Source organism: Mauremys mutica, chromosome 2, assembly GCF_020497125.1.
Source record: "Mauremys mutica isolate MM-2020 ecotype Southern chromosome 2, ASM2049712v1, whole genome shotgun sequence".
In the NCBI taxonomy this organism is placed as follows: Eukaryota; Metazoa; Chordata; order Testudines; family Geoemydidae; genus Mauremys; species Mauremys mutica.
Genome location: NC_059073.1, coordinates 297,949,080 through 297,964,969, shown reverse-complemented (window position 1 = coordinate 297,964,969; position 15,890 = coordinate 297,949,080). Strand labels below are relative to the sequence as shown.

The 15,890-nt window shown below is 53.4% G+C and overlaps 1 protein-coding gene across 1 annotated transcript in view; it reads left to right on the top strand.

Annotated features, from left to right (window-relative positions):
• The first annotated feature begins 1,051 nt into the window (after positions 1–1,051).
• The window catches only part of LOC123363329 (protein PTHB1-like), a 53,566-nt gene continuing 38,727 nt past the window's right edge, over positions 1,052–15,890 (top strand). Inside the window, exons 1-4 of the mRNA XM_045004187.1 lie at positions 1,052–1,178; positions 1,327–1,449; positions 6,518–6,658; positions 14,615–14,710. Of these exons, the coding sequence (XP_044860122.1) occupies positions 1,052–1,178; positions 1,327–1,449; positions 6,518–6,658; positions 14,615–14,710 (487 nt within the window). The remainder of the gene's footprint in view (positions 1,179–1,326; positions 1,450–6,517; positions 6,659–14,614; positions 14,711–15,890) is intronic.

The window sequence follows — 15,890 nt, the reverse complement described above, 5'->3', positions numbered from 1 at the left end:
GTACCGGTCCCTGATGCCGAGTAGGGCAAGGTCCGCTAGAGACAGAGACTCTGCCCAGGGCTTCTCAGGTCCTCCATGGCCATCCAGACACGCATCAGGGTCTTCCCACGCGGACAGCTCTTATGCGCAGGGCCATGACTCTGATGTACCCACCAGAGTCTTCCAAGAGACCCAGACTCAGGACCAAGGCCCGCAGCAGTGGTCATTCTGGACACCCTGGGCTTACCACCAGGCCCAGGGCGTACCAGTAGTGCCGTCCCGCTCTGTCCCATCAGAGCACAGAGCGCCAGAGGCGACGGTCAGCCGTCCTCCTCCGACTGCTACGGAGGACGCCCCAGTTCACCCACCGGACTCCCAGGTTCCACTGGAGCAGAAGCTTGCCCAAGAGCAAGAGGCCACACAGGATCCGCTTGTCCCCGGCATCTCCTCTTCCTCTTCTCCAGATGAGGTGGTGGCAGGAACATCCTCCTCGGGCCCTCCTCCAATAGACCTGAGAGCCCATCAGGACCTTCTCAGGAGGGTAGCGCTCAATATGAACCTCCAGGTGGAGGAGGTCCCGGAGGTAGAGGACCCGGTAGTGGACATATTGTCGGCGGATGCCCCCACTAGAGTGGCCTTACCGTTTATTAGGACCATCCAGGCCAATGCAGACACTATTTGGCAGTCTCCAGCCTCTATCCCTCCTGCGGCCAGGGGAGTCGAGCGTAAATATATGGTGCCCTCTAAAGGGTATGAGTACTTGTATATCCATTCTCCTCCCTGCTCACTGGTCGTCCAGTCTGTTAATGAGAGGGAACGCCATGGCCAGCAGGCGCCAGCCCCGAAATCAAAGGAGGGTAGGCGGATGGACTTACTCGGCTGCAAAGTTTACTCTGCAGGTGCCCTATAGCTCCGGGTGGCAAATCAACAAGCCCTGCTTAGCCGCTATAATTATAACACCTGGGCGGGTGTGGGTAAGTTTACGGAGCTTCTCCCTCAAGACTCCCACCAAGAATTCGCTGCCCTCTTGGAGGAAGGGAAAAAGGTGGCCAGAACCTCCCTCCAGGCTTCGATGGATGCAGCCGACTCAGCAGCCAGGACTCTGGCCTCGGGTGTTGCCATGAGGCACATCTCATGGCTTCAGGCTTCAAGCCTCCCACCGGAGCTGCAGTATACCATCCAGGACTTGCCATTTGATGGTAAAGGCCTATTTTCGGAAAAGACTGACCCCAGGCTGCAAAGCCTGAAGGACAACAGGGTCATAGTGCATTCTCTGGGCATGCATACGCCGGTGACCCAACATCGGCCTTTCCGTCCCCAGCCTCACCGCCCATTCCCTGCGCCTAGACAAAGACAGGACTTTGGCAGGCAGCGCGGCCGAGGTGGTCGCAGGCAACCTTCAGGATCCCAAGCAGACTAAAATCAAGGTCCCTCGAAACCACCACCGGGACCGAAGGCGAACTTTTGAAGGTGCGCCCGAGATCGACGTACCAGTTACAGGCCAGGATCCCTCTCCTCCCTTCTCCAACCGTCTCTCCTACTTCCTCCCGGCGTGGTCCCAGCTGACTTTGGATCACTGGGTCCTATGCACGGTGGAGTATGGCTACCACCTCCAATTTATTTCAACCCCGCCCTCCCACCCTCCAACCCCGTCCCTCTTCAGGGACCCCCTCACGAGCAATTCCTCTTACAAGAGGTGCGGACACTCCTCGCCATGGGCGCTATAGAGGAGGTACCAATGGACGAAAGAGGCAAGGGGTTTTACTCCCGTTATTTCCTAATCCCCAAGTCGAAGGGAGGTCTCAGACCTATCCTAGACCTGCGAGGACTCAACCAGTTCATGATAAAGTTGAAGTTCCGCATGGTATCCCTGGGGACCATTATCCTGTCCTTGGATCCTGGAGACTGGTATGCTGCCCTCGATATGAAGGACGTGTACTTTCACATCGCCATTTTTCCTCCGCACAGGAGATTCCTCCGCTTCGTAGCCAACCGTCAGCACTTCCAGTTTACGGTCCTGCCGTTTGGCCTTTCTGCAGCCCCAAGGGTATTTACAAAGTGTATGGCCGTAGTCGCCGCCTACCTCCGCCGACATCGGATACACGTTTTTCCGTATCTGGATGATTGGCTCATACGAGGGGCCTCCGAGACACAAGTCACTCAGCATGTGGGCATCGTCAAGGACCTATTCACCTGCCTAGGCCTGATGATCAATGTAGAAAAATCCACTCTGGTTCCCACGCAGAGGTTAGACTTCATAGGAGGTATCCTGGACTCCAATCTAGCCAGAGCCTGCTTACCACAGCCACGCTTTCAGGCGATGGCAACAATCATCCGAGGTCTACAGAATTTCCTGACGACCTCGGCTCGCACTTGTCTCGGTCTCCTGGGTCATATGGCTGCCTGCACATTCGTAACCAAATACGCCAGGCTCCGCCTCCGCCCACTGCAAGTTTGGCACAACTCTGTATACCGCCCGGGCAGGGACCCAATAGACACCATTCCCCCGAGCACCCTAGGCTCCCTAGACTGGTGGCCAACTCCCTCCCTGGTGTGTACAGGGCTGCCGTTCCATCCGCCCCAGCCCTCAATGTCCCTGACGATGGACGCGTCATCTCTCGGCTGGGGTGCTCACCTCGGGCACATTCGTACTCAAGGCCTCTGGTCACCTCAGGAGCTGACATTACACATCAATGTCCGAGAACTGAGAGCAGTCCGCCTGGCGTGCCAGGCATTCCAGCATCAATTACAGGGCCGTTGTGTCTCAGGGTACGTCTACACTTACCTGCCGGTTCGACGCAGAGAGTCTGATCTAGACGCGATAGTTCGAACTCCGGAAGCGCCGCGATCGACTCCGGTACTCCACCTCGGCAAAAGGAGTTGGCGGAGTCGACGGGGGAGCCGCGGAGTTCGACCCCGCCGCGTCTGGACGGGTGAGTTGTTCGAATTAGGGTACTTCGAATTCAGCTACGCTGTTCACGTAGCTGAATTTGCGTACCCTAATTCGACCCCCGCCCTTAGTGTAGACCTGCCCTCAGTGTTTACAGACAACACAACAGCCATGTACTACATAAACAGGGAGGGACACGGTCCTCCCCCCTTTGTCAAGAGGCCATCCAACTCTGGGACTTTTGCGTAGCCCACTCGATAGACCTGGTAGCGTCCTTTCTCCCAGGGGTTCGGAACACTCTGGCGGATCGACTCAGCAGTCCTTCCTGTCTCACGAATGGTCGATCTGCCCAGATGTTATTTATTCTGTTTTCTAGAACTGGGGATTTCCCCACTTAGACCTGTTCGCTTCCCGCGCGAACAAGAAATGCCAGATGTTCTGCTCCTTCCAAGGTCTCTCCCCAGGATCGATCTCGGATGCTTTCCTGATGCCGTGGAAGGGCCAGCTCCTTTATGCCTTCCCACCATTCCCGCTGGTTCACAAGGTCCTGCTAAAACTCCGCAGGGACAGAGCGCACCTCATCATGATCGCTCCAGCGTGTCCCAGGCAGCACTGGTCCACCACGTTGCTCGACCTGTCGATAGCCAACCCAATTACCCTGCCACTCCACCCAGACCTCATAACTCAGGACCACGGCAAACTTCGCCACCCAGACCTGCAGGCCCTTCACCTCACGGCGTGGCTGCAGCGTGGCTAAACCAGTCAGAGTTGCATTGCTCTGCATCAGTATGACAAGTTCTCCTGGGTAGCAGAAAACCTTCCAGCCGGTCAACGTATCTGGCCAAGTGGAAGCGTTTCTCCTGCTGGTGCGAAACGCATAATCTTACTCCCACTGAGGTCTCGATCCACTCTATTTTGGACTACCTCTGGTCTCTCAAACAGCAGGGCCTAGCAGTATCATTGCTGAGGGTACACCTGGCAGCCATCTGTACCTTCCACCCAGGGGAAGGTGGCCGTTTCGTGTTTTCACACCCTATTGTTTCGAGGTTCCTCAAGGGCTTGGAGCGCTTGTACCCCCAAGTATGCTGACCAGCCCCGACCTGGGACCTCAACTTGGTCTTAACCAGACTTATGTCTCCTCCATTTGAGCCGTTAGCAACCTGCTCGGTACTCTACCTGTCTTGGAAGACAGCTTTCCTTGTAGCCGTTACATCGGCCAGACAAGTCTCCGAGTTTAGGGCTCTTACGGTAGACCCACCGTACACTGTGTTCCACAAGGACAACGTGCAGTTGCGACCACACCCGGCATTCCTCCCTAAGGTGGTTTCAGCCTTTCATGTTAACCAGGACATCTTTCTCCCAGTCTTCTTCCCAAAGCCACACTCAACGCGAAGGGAGCAGCAATTGCACTCCCTGGACGTCCGTAGAGCGCTCACTTTTTATATCGAGCGGACAAAATCCTTTTGGAAAACGCCCCAACTCTTTGTCGTGATAGCAGACAGAATGAAAGGCCTACCTGTTTCCTCTCAGAGGATCTCATCTTGGGTGACGGTGTGCATCTGCACTTGCTATGATTTGGATCATATTTCTCCAAGCCACATCACCGCGCATTCTACCAGGGCTCAGGCTTCATCTGCCGCCTTCCTGGCTCGTGTACCTATCCAGGAGATATGTCGTGCAGCTAGCTGGTCTTCGGTCCACACCTTTGCATCACATTATGCTCTCGTTCAACAGTCCAGAGATGATGCAGCCTTTGGCCCAGCAGTTTCGCATTCTGCAACATCTCACTCCGACCCCACCGCCTAGGTAAGGCTTGGGAATCACCTAATTGGAATCGATATGAGCAAGCACTCGAAGAAAAGAGGGTTACTCACCTTTGTAACTGTTGTTCTTCGAGATGTGTTGCTCATATCCATTCCAAACCCGCCCTCCTTCCCCACTGTCGGAGTAACCGGCAATAAGGAACTGAGGGGCGGTTGGGTCGGCAGGGGTATATATCCGGCGCCATGGCGGCGCCACTCCGGGGGCACCCAGCCGACCCACTGAGTGTTGCTAGGGTAAAAATCTTCCGACGAACATGCACGCGGCGCGCACACACCTAATTGGAATGGATATGAGCAACACATCTCGAAGAACAACAGTTACAAAGGCGAGTAACCGTTTTTTCTCCCCACTGCTGATGCAAGACCCCGCAGAAGACTTCAGTTACCCTGAGGACTCGCCCAAGCTGTCAGACCCAACCAATGCTGAGGAGCTGTTGGGGTTGCCACTGGCGGTGTACCTGAAGAGACTGCAGACTCTCACTGCACCGAGGTACCAAAGCTAGAGAGAGTAGGAAGTAGCCCAGGGAAACTAGACAGCAGTCTGGTAAAGTGCTGGCCTGATACAAGGTCAGCGTGTTGTGGGTGGATCCCTGCTGACCCAGTGGCAGACCACTCTGCCACTGTTAGGGCCCTGGGCTGGGATGCAGTGGAGTTGTGGGCCTGTGTCCCACTACTCCCTGGGGTAGCAGCCTCCCCAGCTTTGGCCTGAAGGCCTGTGAGAGTCTACAGTCCACTGAGCTAGGATGCTGGACTGTGTGGGGTGCTCACCTCTTCGGAGCCCTCTAGATTGTGTGGGGCGCTCACGCCTCCCTAAAGTCTTACCTGCTCTTGCCTGGAGCTCTAGACTGCTTGGTGCCCTGCTCTGTTAAACAATTGGGTCCACCTTGTATTTAGGTGTGATACTCAAAGTACCTTTCCCAGCCCTGAAGAGGAGCTCTGTGGCACTTGAAAGCTTGACTGTTTCATCCACAGAAACTGGCCAAGTAAAAGATATTACCTCTCCTACCTTGTTTCTCTAATTCTAATTAAGAATTTTATTTTCAGATCGATTGTATAACTCATTGATGTTGAGATGCAAAGTTTCAGGACAGTTCAGTGGAAAGTGGATGCAGCATTCTTTTAAACTGGTTTAACCAAATGTAATTTTTTAAGTACAAATGTCTGTTTTTGTTAGAATATGTAAGTGAGAAGTCAGCACACTGAAAAGATACGTTTTGAGTTTTGCTTATGAAGGGCTGGGTGCAATTTCTATCAAGGGTTAGACAAATGTTAACATCTACTGGACAGTATTTTATTAAGTCAAAACTTGCTGCCATTTGATGGAGGACAGATTTTGCTTAAGGGCATGACAAATAAACAACCATGTATGTTCTGAAGAAGTGTGTCATTGTCATGATAATTGAGAGGAGTGCATAATACATTTGTACACTCCATTCAAGACATGAGGCATATGCTGTGCAACTCGCCGTCATATTAAAGTGGAATTGTTTGGCTGAAGGTCTATACAAACTTATAATATTCTTTAGTGCTATATAATCACTATGAATACAGATATACAACTTTAATAGATTTAGTTAATATTATTTTCATGGAGCCTGAAACCAAAACATTCAGTTTTAATTTGTCAATAAAAGAGTGTTTTTCATTGTTAGGTGAAAATTAACCTTAATCCAAAAGTTTGCATGGCTTGACCATATTGTTATAATGAGTTCCTGATCTGCACTGAATGTATATAGTTTTTTGATAAACAATGTCATGAAATGTCTTGCCCTCAGACTACAGATATTGTCACTGTTAATGCAAACTATCTGTCCTGTCATTTCAGGAATACCAAGAGTTGCTCAATGTAAATTTAGACTACCCTTGCGGTTAATTTGCTTTCCAGCTCAACCTTCAAAAACAGCAAACCACAAACTAACTATTGATACCAATAAATCTCCTGTCAGTCTTGTGAACCTTTTCCCAGGTAGGACTTTTGATGATGATGTGTCTGTAAATAAGAAATGTTAGGAATTCAGATTGGAATCTTTCATCATGAAGTAATGATAGGGTAATTATAAGATAATTGCCAAATGATAAATACAAAGCTAAATATTTTTGGTTGGCTTTAGTGTACGAAGGTATGATATGTATTATCAGGATAAATCAATGTAGGGCTTTAAATTTTGTTAAAATATTATAATAATTATTATGGTTTACTGCGTGGAAACCAATGTATCAAAATGCTTCATTTGTGACTGTGATGTTGCATTACTTCAAGTGAGAATATTTTTCCTTTTATTTATTTGCAAAATACTGTATGTATTGATTTTCAAATGTATTTAAGCTTCAGGCAAGTAATCCTATAAAGACTTGCCTTTCTGAGTTTTTGTGTCTTCTGCATTTAGGTTTCAGTATAGGTTCCAGTGTTATCCGAAAGCTTTGAAAATTTTTCCCTGAGTTTCTGTTTTATAGATTTTTTTTTAAATAGTGCATTTTATTTTATAATTTTGTGATTCACATCAATATTATTTTATTGATCAAATTGAAAAATGTAATACAGTTTTCAAAAAGGTAAACCTATATAGAGCAAAATTTACAATTTGTCCAACGGCCCCAAAACTGTTGGTACTGGTCCAGAACAACACACATAATTACAGTATTTAATTAAAACATATGTTGCAGACTTGTAGCCAAAAGGGTGCATCAAATTGTGTAGCTTTAAATTCATCTTTTTTTACAGTGGCTGAATAAGGAGCTGAATAGATCCTCTTGTGATCTATGAGGAAACTGGGGGTTTGTGTGGGTCCATTAATGCTTATTGGCTATTCTCTCCCCTCCTCCTTCTAATTTTTTTTGCGATGATGGTAGAGTTATGTACATACCCTTGGTCCAGCCCTTTTAAAACCAGGTGTGCTTTACAGTGCACTACATACAGTAGTAAAATTGCATAGTAGCTAATTTAACAAGGTAGATGGTGAAGAATGACTATGTACTGAAAGATGACTGAACTCTGAAAATCTAAAGGTCTTTTTCCAATAGGTTATAGAGTTGTGGGGCTCATCTGTGAAATTTCCACAGAACTTTGAGTAGAGGGCAGTGTGGAATTGCATCTCCCCAGGGGGAGCATTCTGGAGGTACAGTCTCTTCTAGGGCTGCATAGGATTCACCCTATACTATCTTAGGGGATGTTAGGTATCAGAGGGGTAGCCGTGTTAGTCTGGTTCTGTAGAAGCAGCAAAGAATCCTGTGGCACCTTATAGACTAACAGACGTTTTGCAGCATGAGCTTTCGTGGGTGAATACCCACTTCTTCGGATGCAAGGGGATGTTGCAGATTGAAACCCACAGTGTCCTGGTCATGTTCTGTTAGGGTGACCAGACAGAAAGTGTGAAAAACCGGGACAGGGGGTAGGGGGTACAGGAGCCTGTATAAGAAAAAGACCCCAAAATTGGGACTGTCCCTATAAAATTGGGACATCTGGTCACCCTATGTTTTGTGGGCTGGTGCATTGGGTGGGAGAAGGGGCCATGGCCATGCTTTATCTCTGCCTCTTTCTGGATTATTTACTTCTTCTTCGAGTGATTGCTCCTATGCATTCCATTTAGGTGTGCGCGCCGCGCATGCACGGCTCTCCGGAACTTTTTTACCCTAGCAACTCCGGCGGGCTGGCTGGGCGCCCCCTGGAGTGGCGCCGCTATGGCGCTGAATATATACCCCAGCCGGCCCGTCCGCTCCTCAGTTCCTTCTTACCGCCCGTGACGGCCAGTTGGAACTGTGGAGTGCTCTCTGTCCTCCACAACCCTAGCTCTCGCTACTTGTTTTGTACATAGTTAGTTTAGTGATTAGTTTTTATAGTTCTGTTAGTTAGATAGTTAGTGTTTAGATAAGGTTAAGGGGGGTTTTCCCCCTTTGCCTCCCCCGGTGCGGGCTCATGCCCAAAGCACCGGGCTTTAAGCCCTGCGCATCGTGCCAGAGGCCTATGCCTGTCGGAGACCCGCACGACGCCTGCCTCCGTTGCCTGGGCGAAGGACACCGGACAGATAAGTGTTCGTTCTGTTCCGCCTTCAAGCCGCGAACTCGAAAGGAGCGGGACATTCGCTTGAAGCAGCTCCTGATGGAGGCGTCCCTCCAGCCCCCGGCACCGTCCGCGCCGGCACCGAGAGCTTCATCGGTGCAGAGCGCACCGGCGGCATCAAGCTGCTCCGGCCCCGCGGCCTCGCAGCCTCAGACAGCGGCTCCGAAGACCTGGCACCGCTCGCTCTCGCCTTCAAAAAGACACAAGCTGGTGAAGGCACTTGCTAAGGCCCGCGCTGAGGACTCAGCAAAGACGATTGCGCCACCTGCGGCTCCCGCGGTGGCTGTGCACAAGTCGTGCACCGGGCCATTGACTCCGGCACCGCAAGGGCCGTCGAGTCCGGCGCCGCCACGCTCCCCGGTCCCGACCGTGGTTGAGTCCCGGCTGCCATCTACGCCGGAGACATTCTCCTCAGCGCGTGAGCTTATCCAGCTCATAGAGGCACCGAGCCTCCGGCCCCCGGCACCGCCGGTGCGGGCTGTCGTGTCGGCGGGAAAGCTGGCCAGAATGACCCGGCCGCCCTCTCTGGACAGACGACACGGACGACACTCCCGGTCCTGGTCCCGTTCCCGGTCCCATGGCAAGTCTCCGTCCCGTCGTTCGCGATCTCGACACCGCTCGCCATCGCGGTACTGATTGCCGTCGCAACGTCGGTCGCAGTCCCGGTACCGCTCATCATCGCGGTACCGGTCGCACTCCCGGCATCGCACCAGGTCCAGGTCGCCGTCGCGTCGGCACCGGCGGAGGTCTCCGTCCCGGCACCGTTCCCGGCACCGCGACTCGCGCAGCCGCTCCCGGCACCGCAGATCCGGATCCAGGTCGAGCTCCCGGCACCGGTCGAGCTCCCGGCACCGGTCGAGCTCCCGGCACCGCGACGGACGTCGCTCCCGGTCGCCATCCTGGTACCGAGCGGACCAGCATCGATCCTCGCTACTGTCCGGGGACAGACTGCCTTATACGGCGGCGCACTCCGTCAGCGCCTCGGCACCTCCATGGCCATCCCGCCCCGCGTCGGTCGCTTCCGGGACAGACGGCTACGGCCACCTGCCACCTACCCCACAGGGCCATCCTCAGGGGGCACAGCCGTGGGGCTTCTGGGTTCCCTGGGCCCAGTATGAGACTCGGGGTGCCATTCCCCCCGAGAGCCCTGACGTCCGAGCGCAGGGTACCAGAGGCGACAGTCAGCCGACCGGCCCCTTCGCCACCAGGCGCGGGTTCCATACCACCTGAACCCCAGGGGCACACGCAGCCCGACCCTCCTGACGAGCAGGCAGCAGATCCATCGTCGGAGGCGGTCGTCCAGGGCTTATCCTCCTCGTCCTCACCTGACGAAGCGGTGGCCGGAGCGTCGACCAAGGAGCCTCCGCCGATAGACGTGAAGGCGCACCAGGACCTACTTCGCCGCGTGGCGACGGCTATGGCTCTCCCGGTGGCGGAGGTCCAGGAGGACGAGGACCCCATAACGAACATCATTGGGGCAGAGGCTCCAGTGTGCGTGGCATTGCCATTCGTGCGGACGATTCAAAAGAATGCCACCACACTCTGGCAGACGCCTGCGTCCATCCCTCCTACGGCCCGTGGGGTTGAGCGCAAATACTCTGTCCCTCCCACGGGCTACGAGTATCTATATACTCATCCGACCCCGGACTCGTTGGTCGTGCAGTCGGTCAACGACAGGGAGAGGCACGGTCAACCTGCCCCTGCGCCCAAGTCGAAAGACGCGCGACGTATGGACCTGTTAGGCCGTAAGGTCTATTCCGCTGGCGGACTGCAGATGCGTATCGCCAACCAGATGGTCCCCCTCGCCAGGTACGTCTTCGACATCATGGCATCCCTGGCGAAATTTACAGAGCTCCTGCCAACAGCCTCCCGCCAGGAGTTCGCGGCGATGTTGGACGAGGGAAGGAGATCATCTAGGTCCTCCATCACGGCCGCCCTCGACGCTGCGGACTCCGGAGCTCGGACCTTAGCCTCCAGAGTGACGATGCGGCGCATCGCCTGGCTGCAGTCCTCCACCCTGCCGCCGGAGGTGCAATATACACTGCAGGACCTGCCGTTTGACACGCAGGGTCTCTTCTCCGAGAAGACGGATTCCCGGACCCAGACCCTGAAAGACGGCCGCATTGCCATTTGCACCCTCGGGATGCACACGCCGGCAACACAGCGCAGGTCCTTCCGGCAACCCCCCCCGGTCCTTCAACCAACAACGCTACTGCCCATATAATAGCCGGAGACCGACTACAAACCGCCGTCGTCCTTCCGGCAATAGGCGTAGCCAGGGCCAGGCCTCTTTCAAGGCCCCTCAGGGGGCCAAGCAGGCCTTTTGATGGAACGCTCGAGGACGGCCCATCACTCTCCCTACCGGATCCTTCCCCTTTATTTTACAACCGCCTTTCCCATTTCTTTTCGGCGTGGTCCCAATTAACAACGGACAACTGGGTGCTTCAAACAGTCCAGTCGGGATACCGCCTTCAGTTTGTTTCGCCCCCGCCTTCCCACCCACCCTCCCTGTCCCTCTTCAGGGACCCCTCTCACGAGCAAGTCCTCTTACAAGAGGTTCAGACTCTGTTGAGCGTGGGTGCCATAGAAGCAGTGCCTCAAGACAGGCGGGGCAGGGGATTCTACTCCCGTTATTTTCTCATCCCCAAGGCGAAAGGGGGGCTACGTCCTATCCTGGACCTTCGCGAGCTGAACAAGTACCTGCTCAAGCCCAAGTTTCGCATGGTCACCTTGGGGACCATCATTCCCTCTCTGGATCCGGGAGACTGGTTTGCCGCCCTCGACATGAAGGACGCCTACTTCCACGTCGCGATCTATCCTCCTCATCGACGTTACCTCCGGTTTGTGGTCAACAACGCCCACTACCAGTTCGCCATGTTGCCGTTCGGGCTCTCCACCGCACTGAGGGTATTTACCAAATGCATGGCGGTGGTTGCCGCAGCCCTCCGCCGTCGTCGGATACATGTCTACCCGTATCTCGACGACTGGCTGGTTCGCGCACAGTCTCGACAGCTGGTGATGGACCAGTTGATGGACATACTGTCCCTCTTCCGACGGCTCGGTCTCCTCATCAACACCGAGAAGTCCACCTTGATCCCGTCGCAGCGCGTGGAATTTATTGGAGCAGTCCTCGACTCCTCGCTGGCCCGGGCTTGCCTACCGCACTCTCGTCATCAGACGATGATCTCCCTCATCCGGGACCTCGTCTCCTTCCCAACCACGACGGTGCGCTCCTGCCTCCGCCTCCTGGGCCACATGGCATCATGCACGTACGTCACCGCGTACGCGCGGCTTCACCTCCGCCCATTCCAGACTTGGCTCACGTCGGTGTACCTGCCGCATCGAGATCCCATTGATATGGTGGTCACAGTCTCCAAACCAACCCTCGAGTCCCTCAACTGGTGGCTAGACCCAGAGAGTGTCTGTGCGGGAGTCCCGTTCCATCCTCCTCGCCCGTCCGCCACTCTGACCACGGATGCCTCAGCACTCGGTTGGGGAGCTCACCTGGGCGATCTTCACACCCAAGGCCTGTGGTCGCCCCAGGAGCTTGCTCTGCACATCAATGTCCGCGAGCTACGAGCGATCCGTCTGGCCTGTCGCACCTTCTGCACCCACCTGCAAGGCCGCTGTGTGACAGTGTTCACGGACAATACCTCAGCAATGTTCTACGTGAACAAGCAGGGCGGAGCCCGCTCTTCCCTCCTCTGCAAGGAGGCGATGCTCCTGTGGGACTTCTGCGTGACCCACTCCATTCACCTAGAAGCGTCCTTTCTTCCGGGAGTACAGAACACGCTGGCCGACCATCTCAGCAGGTCCTTCTCCTCCCACGAGTGGTCTCTCCGTCCCGACGTCGTGCATACAATCTTCCGCAGGTGGGGGTTTCCCCGGATAGACCTATTCGCCTCCAAGGCAAACAGGAAGTGCCACCTGTTCTGCTTGTTCCGGGGTCACGCGCGGGGCTCCCTGTCGGACGCATTCCTGTATCCCTGGAAGGATCACCTCCTCTATGCCTTCCCTCCGTTCCCACTCGTCCACCGAGTGTTGCAGAAGCTGCGGAGAGACAGAGCCACCATCATTCTCGTAGCTCCGGCCTGGCCGAGGCAACATTGGTACTCCCTGCTGCTCGAGCTCTCCGTTCGGGATCCCATCCCCCTTCCGTTGTGGCCGGACCTCATCACTCAGGACTTTGGCAGACTTCGCCATCCGAGCCTACAGTCCCTCCATCTTACAGCTTGGTACCTGAGTGGTTGACCCACGCAGAGAGGGACTGTTCGGCGGCAGTACAGCAAGTCCTGCTAGAGAGCAGAAAGCCTTCCACTCGCTCCACCTATCTGGCGAAATGGAAGAGGTTCGCGCTCTGGTGTGACCAACGAGGCCTCAATCCCTTCGTAGTCCCTGTCCCTACCATCCTGGAGTACCTCTGGTACCTTAAGGAGCAAGGTCTTGCGGTCTCCTCCTTAAGAGTTCACCTGGCAGCAGTGTCCGCCTTTCGTCCATCCGTGGAAGGTCGGTCCATCTTCTCTAACCAGATGGTTTCCCGCTTCCTTAAAGGCCTGGACCGCTTGTATCCGCCGATACGGCGTCCTGCCCCGACCTGGGATTTGAACCTCGTGCTGGCCAAGCTGATGGGTCCCCCCTTCGAGCCCTTGGCCACGTGCTCCCTGCTCTACCTCTCCTGGAAGACGGCCTTCCTCGTCGCCATTACATCACCGAGGCGAGTCTCCGAGCTCCGCGCTCTGACGGTTAGTCCGCCATACACTGTCTTCCACGGGGACAAGGTGCAGCTTCGACCACATCCGGCCTTCCTCCCAAAGGTAGTGTCGGCCTTCCACCTCAACCAGGAGATTTTCCTCCCGGTGTTTTTCCCGAAGCCGCATGCCTCGCCTCGGGAGCAACAGCTGCACACCCTCGACGTCCGCAGGGCGCTCGCTTTCTACATCGAGCGGACTAAGCCCTTCCGGCGTTCGACCCAGCTGTTCGTAGCGGTTGCTGACCGCATGAAAGGCGAACCGATATCCTCCCAACGGATTTCCTCCTGGGTCACTGCGTGTATCCGGACCTGCTACGAGCTTGCTCGCGTGCCACCATGCCGCCTCACCGCACACTCGACGAGGGCGCACGCCTCGTCGGCCGCCTTCCTGGCACACGTTCCTATCCAGGACATCTGTCGAGCGGCCACCTGGTCTTCGGTCCACACCTTCGCCTCCCACTACGCGTTGGTGCAACAGTCTCGAGACGACGCAGCCTTCGGCTCCGCGGTATTACACTCCGCCACGTCTCACTCCGACCCCACCGCCTAGGTAAGGCTTGGGAATCACCTAACTGGAATGCATAGGAGCAATCACTCGAAGAAGAAAAGACGGTTACTCACCGTAGTAACTGTTGTTCTTCGAGATGTGTTGCTTCTATCCATTCCAGACCCGCCCTCCTTCCCCACTGTCGGAGTAGCCAGCAAGAAGGAACTGAGGAGCGGACGGGCCGGCTGGGGTATATATTCAGCGCCATAGCGGCGCCACTCCAGGGGGCGCCCAGCCGGCCCGCCGGAGTTGCTAGGGTAAAAAAGTTCCGGAGAGCCGTGCACGCGCGGCGCGCACACCTAACTGGAATGGATAGGAGCAACACATCTCGAAGAACAACAGTTACTATGGTGAGTAACCGTCTTTTCCTGAAGGCAGTATGGACCAAGCAATCTCCGCTCAGAGGGATGGCTGCTGTTCTCTGCCTTTGCCTTCATATGCAGATCCCTCATATGTGTTACCTGTGCAAAGACAGTCTACCCTTTAATGTGGATGAGAAGTTTGCTGCAATCTTTTACCGAATTATAGCAAGATACTTATGTAGTTTATTTTGAATTTTCTCTCGTAGACTTTGCTGATCAGTCTGATGAAGATCAAGTAAATGTTCTGGGATTCCAGTTCTTAACTGGTTCTAGAATCACTCTTCTTGCTTCAAAAACCTCACGTGAGTAATATTGGAAATCATTTAGTTATGGATTAAGATAAGATTATGGGCCAGATCATAAACTGGTGTGTGTATGCCAATTTCAACCAGCTGAGTGTCTGTCCACATGTAGTATATTAGTTGCTGCATGGGGAATTTTACACAGAAGTTCTCTTAATGTGAATAGGCGATCCCTTAGCAAATTCCCTGAACCTTCCAATAATATTTTAGAGAAGCAAGGAAATGCTGAAACTAAACAAAATCCTACTTAGTGATCATATAGTAGTTTTCTGAAAATCACTAAAAGGGTGTGAGATAATTTGGGTTTTTTAAGTTATAGCATATAAATTTTATAATGTCATAGGTCTTTATTCAAGACTGAAAAATTTCAGAGAGGAAATGGGCTTTTAGCCAGGTATTTAGGTGCTTCAAGATGCAGATAGGCATCTGTTGGAATTTACAAAACACGCAAGCAGGTTAGGTGTCTAATTCCACTTAACTTTCCATGCCCCTTGACTTTCAGTGGGAGTTAAAAAAACACCTAACAGATTAGGCACCTGTCTACATTTTTACATGCTAAATGCCAAATTTAAAAACTAAAATACTTGTTGTTGAACACTACTGAGTTCAAACCGGAGGACATAGAATGGATGATATATGAACACTATCTTGATTAAGTGACAGACATTAAAGCTAGTTTGTTGATCTGCAATATTTTTATCCAAATAAAATTACAATTATAAAAATTGGAGTTACGGACACGTCAGGAATGGAGATTGTCTGTAACTTGGAAATGTTCATAACTCTGAACAAAATCCAGCTCTGGCTCCAGCAGTTCAAACTCCAGGCCAGGTTCCAGAGGCAGCTAGGCAGCTTCCTTTCAGGCAGCTTCTTTCCCTGGCCTGGACAAACTTGTATCCACCTCCTCGCCAGGGTGGAGCGGTGAAAATAGTGCATTTCCCTCCTGGCCAGGGGGCAAGGAGGGAGGGTGAAAAACAGCACCCATGGCCTACAGGAAAGCAGCGCAGACCCCATTACTTCTTCTGGTCCGGCTGCCTTAGACGCACCGGGCGCTCACAGCTTTGCCTTTGAATCACAGCATCTTCACTTCCTAGCTGCAAGTGGGTGCCCCGTGTGTGGGGGTGGCGATAAGGGTGGGGAAAGACACCTTTCAGATGCAATACAGGCACAATACAGTATT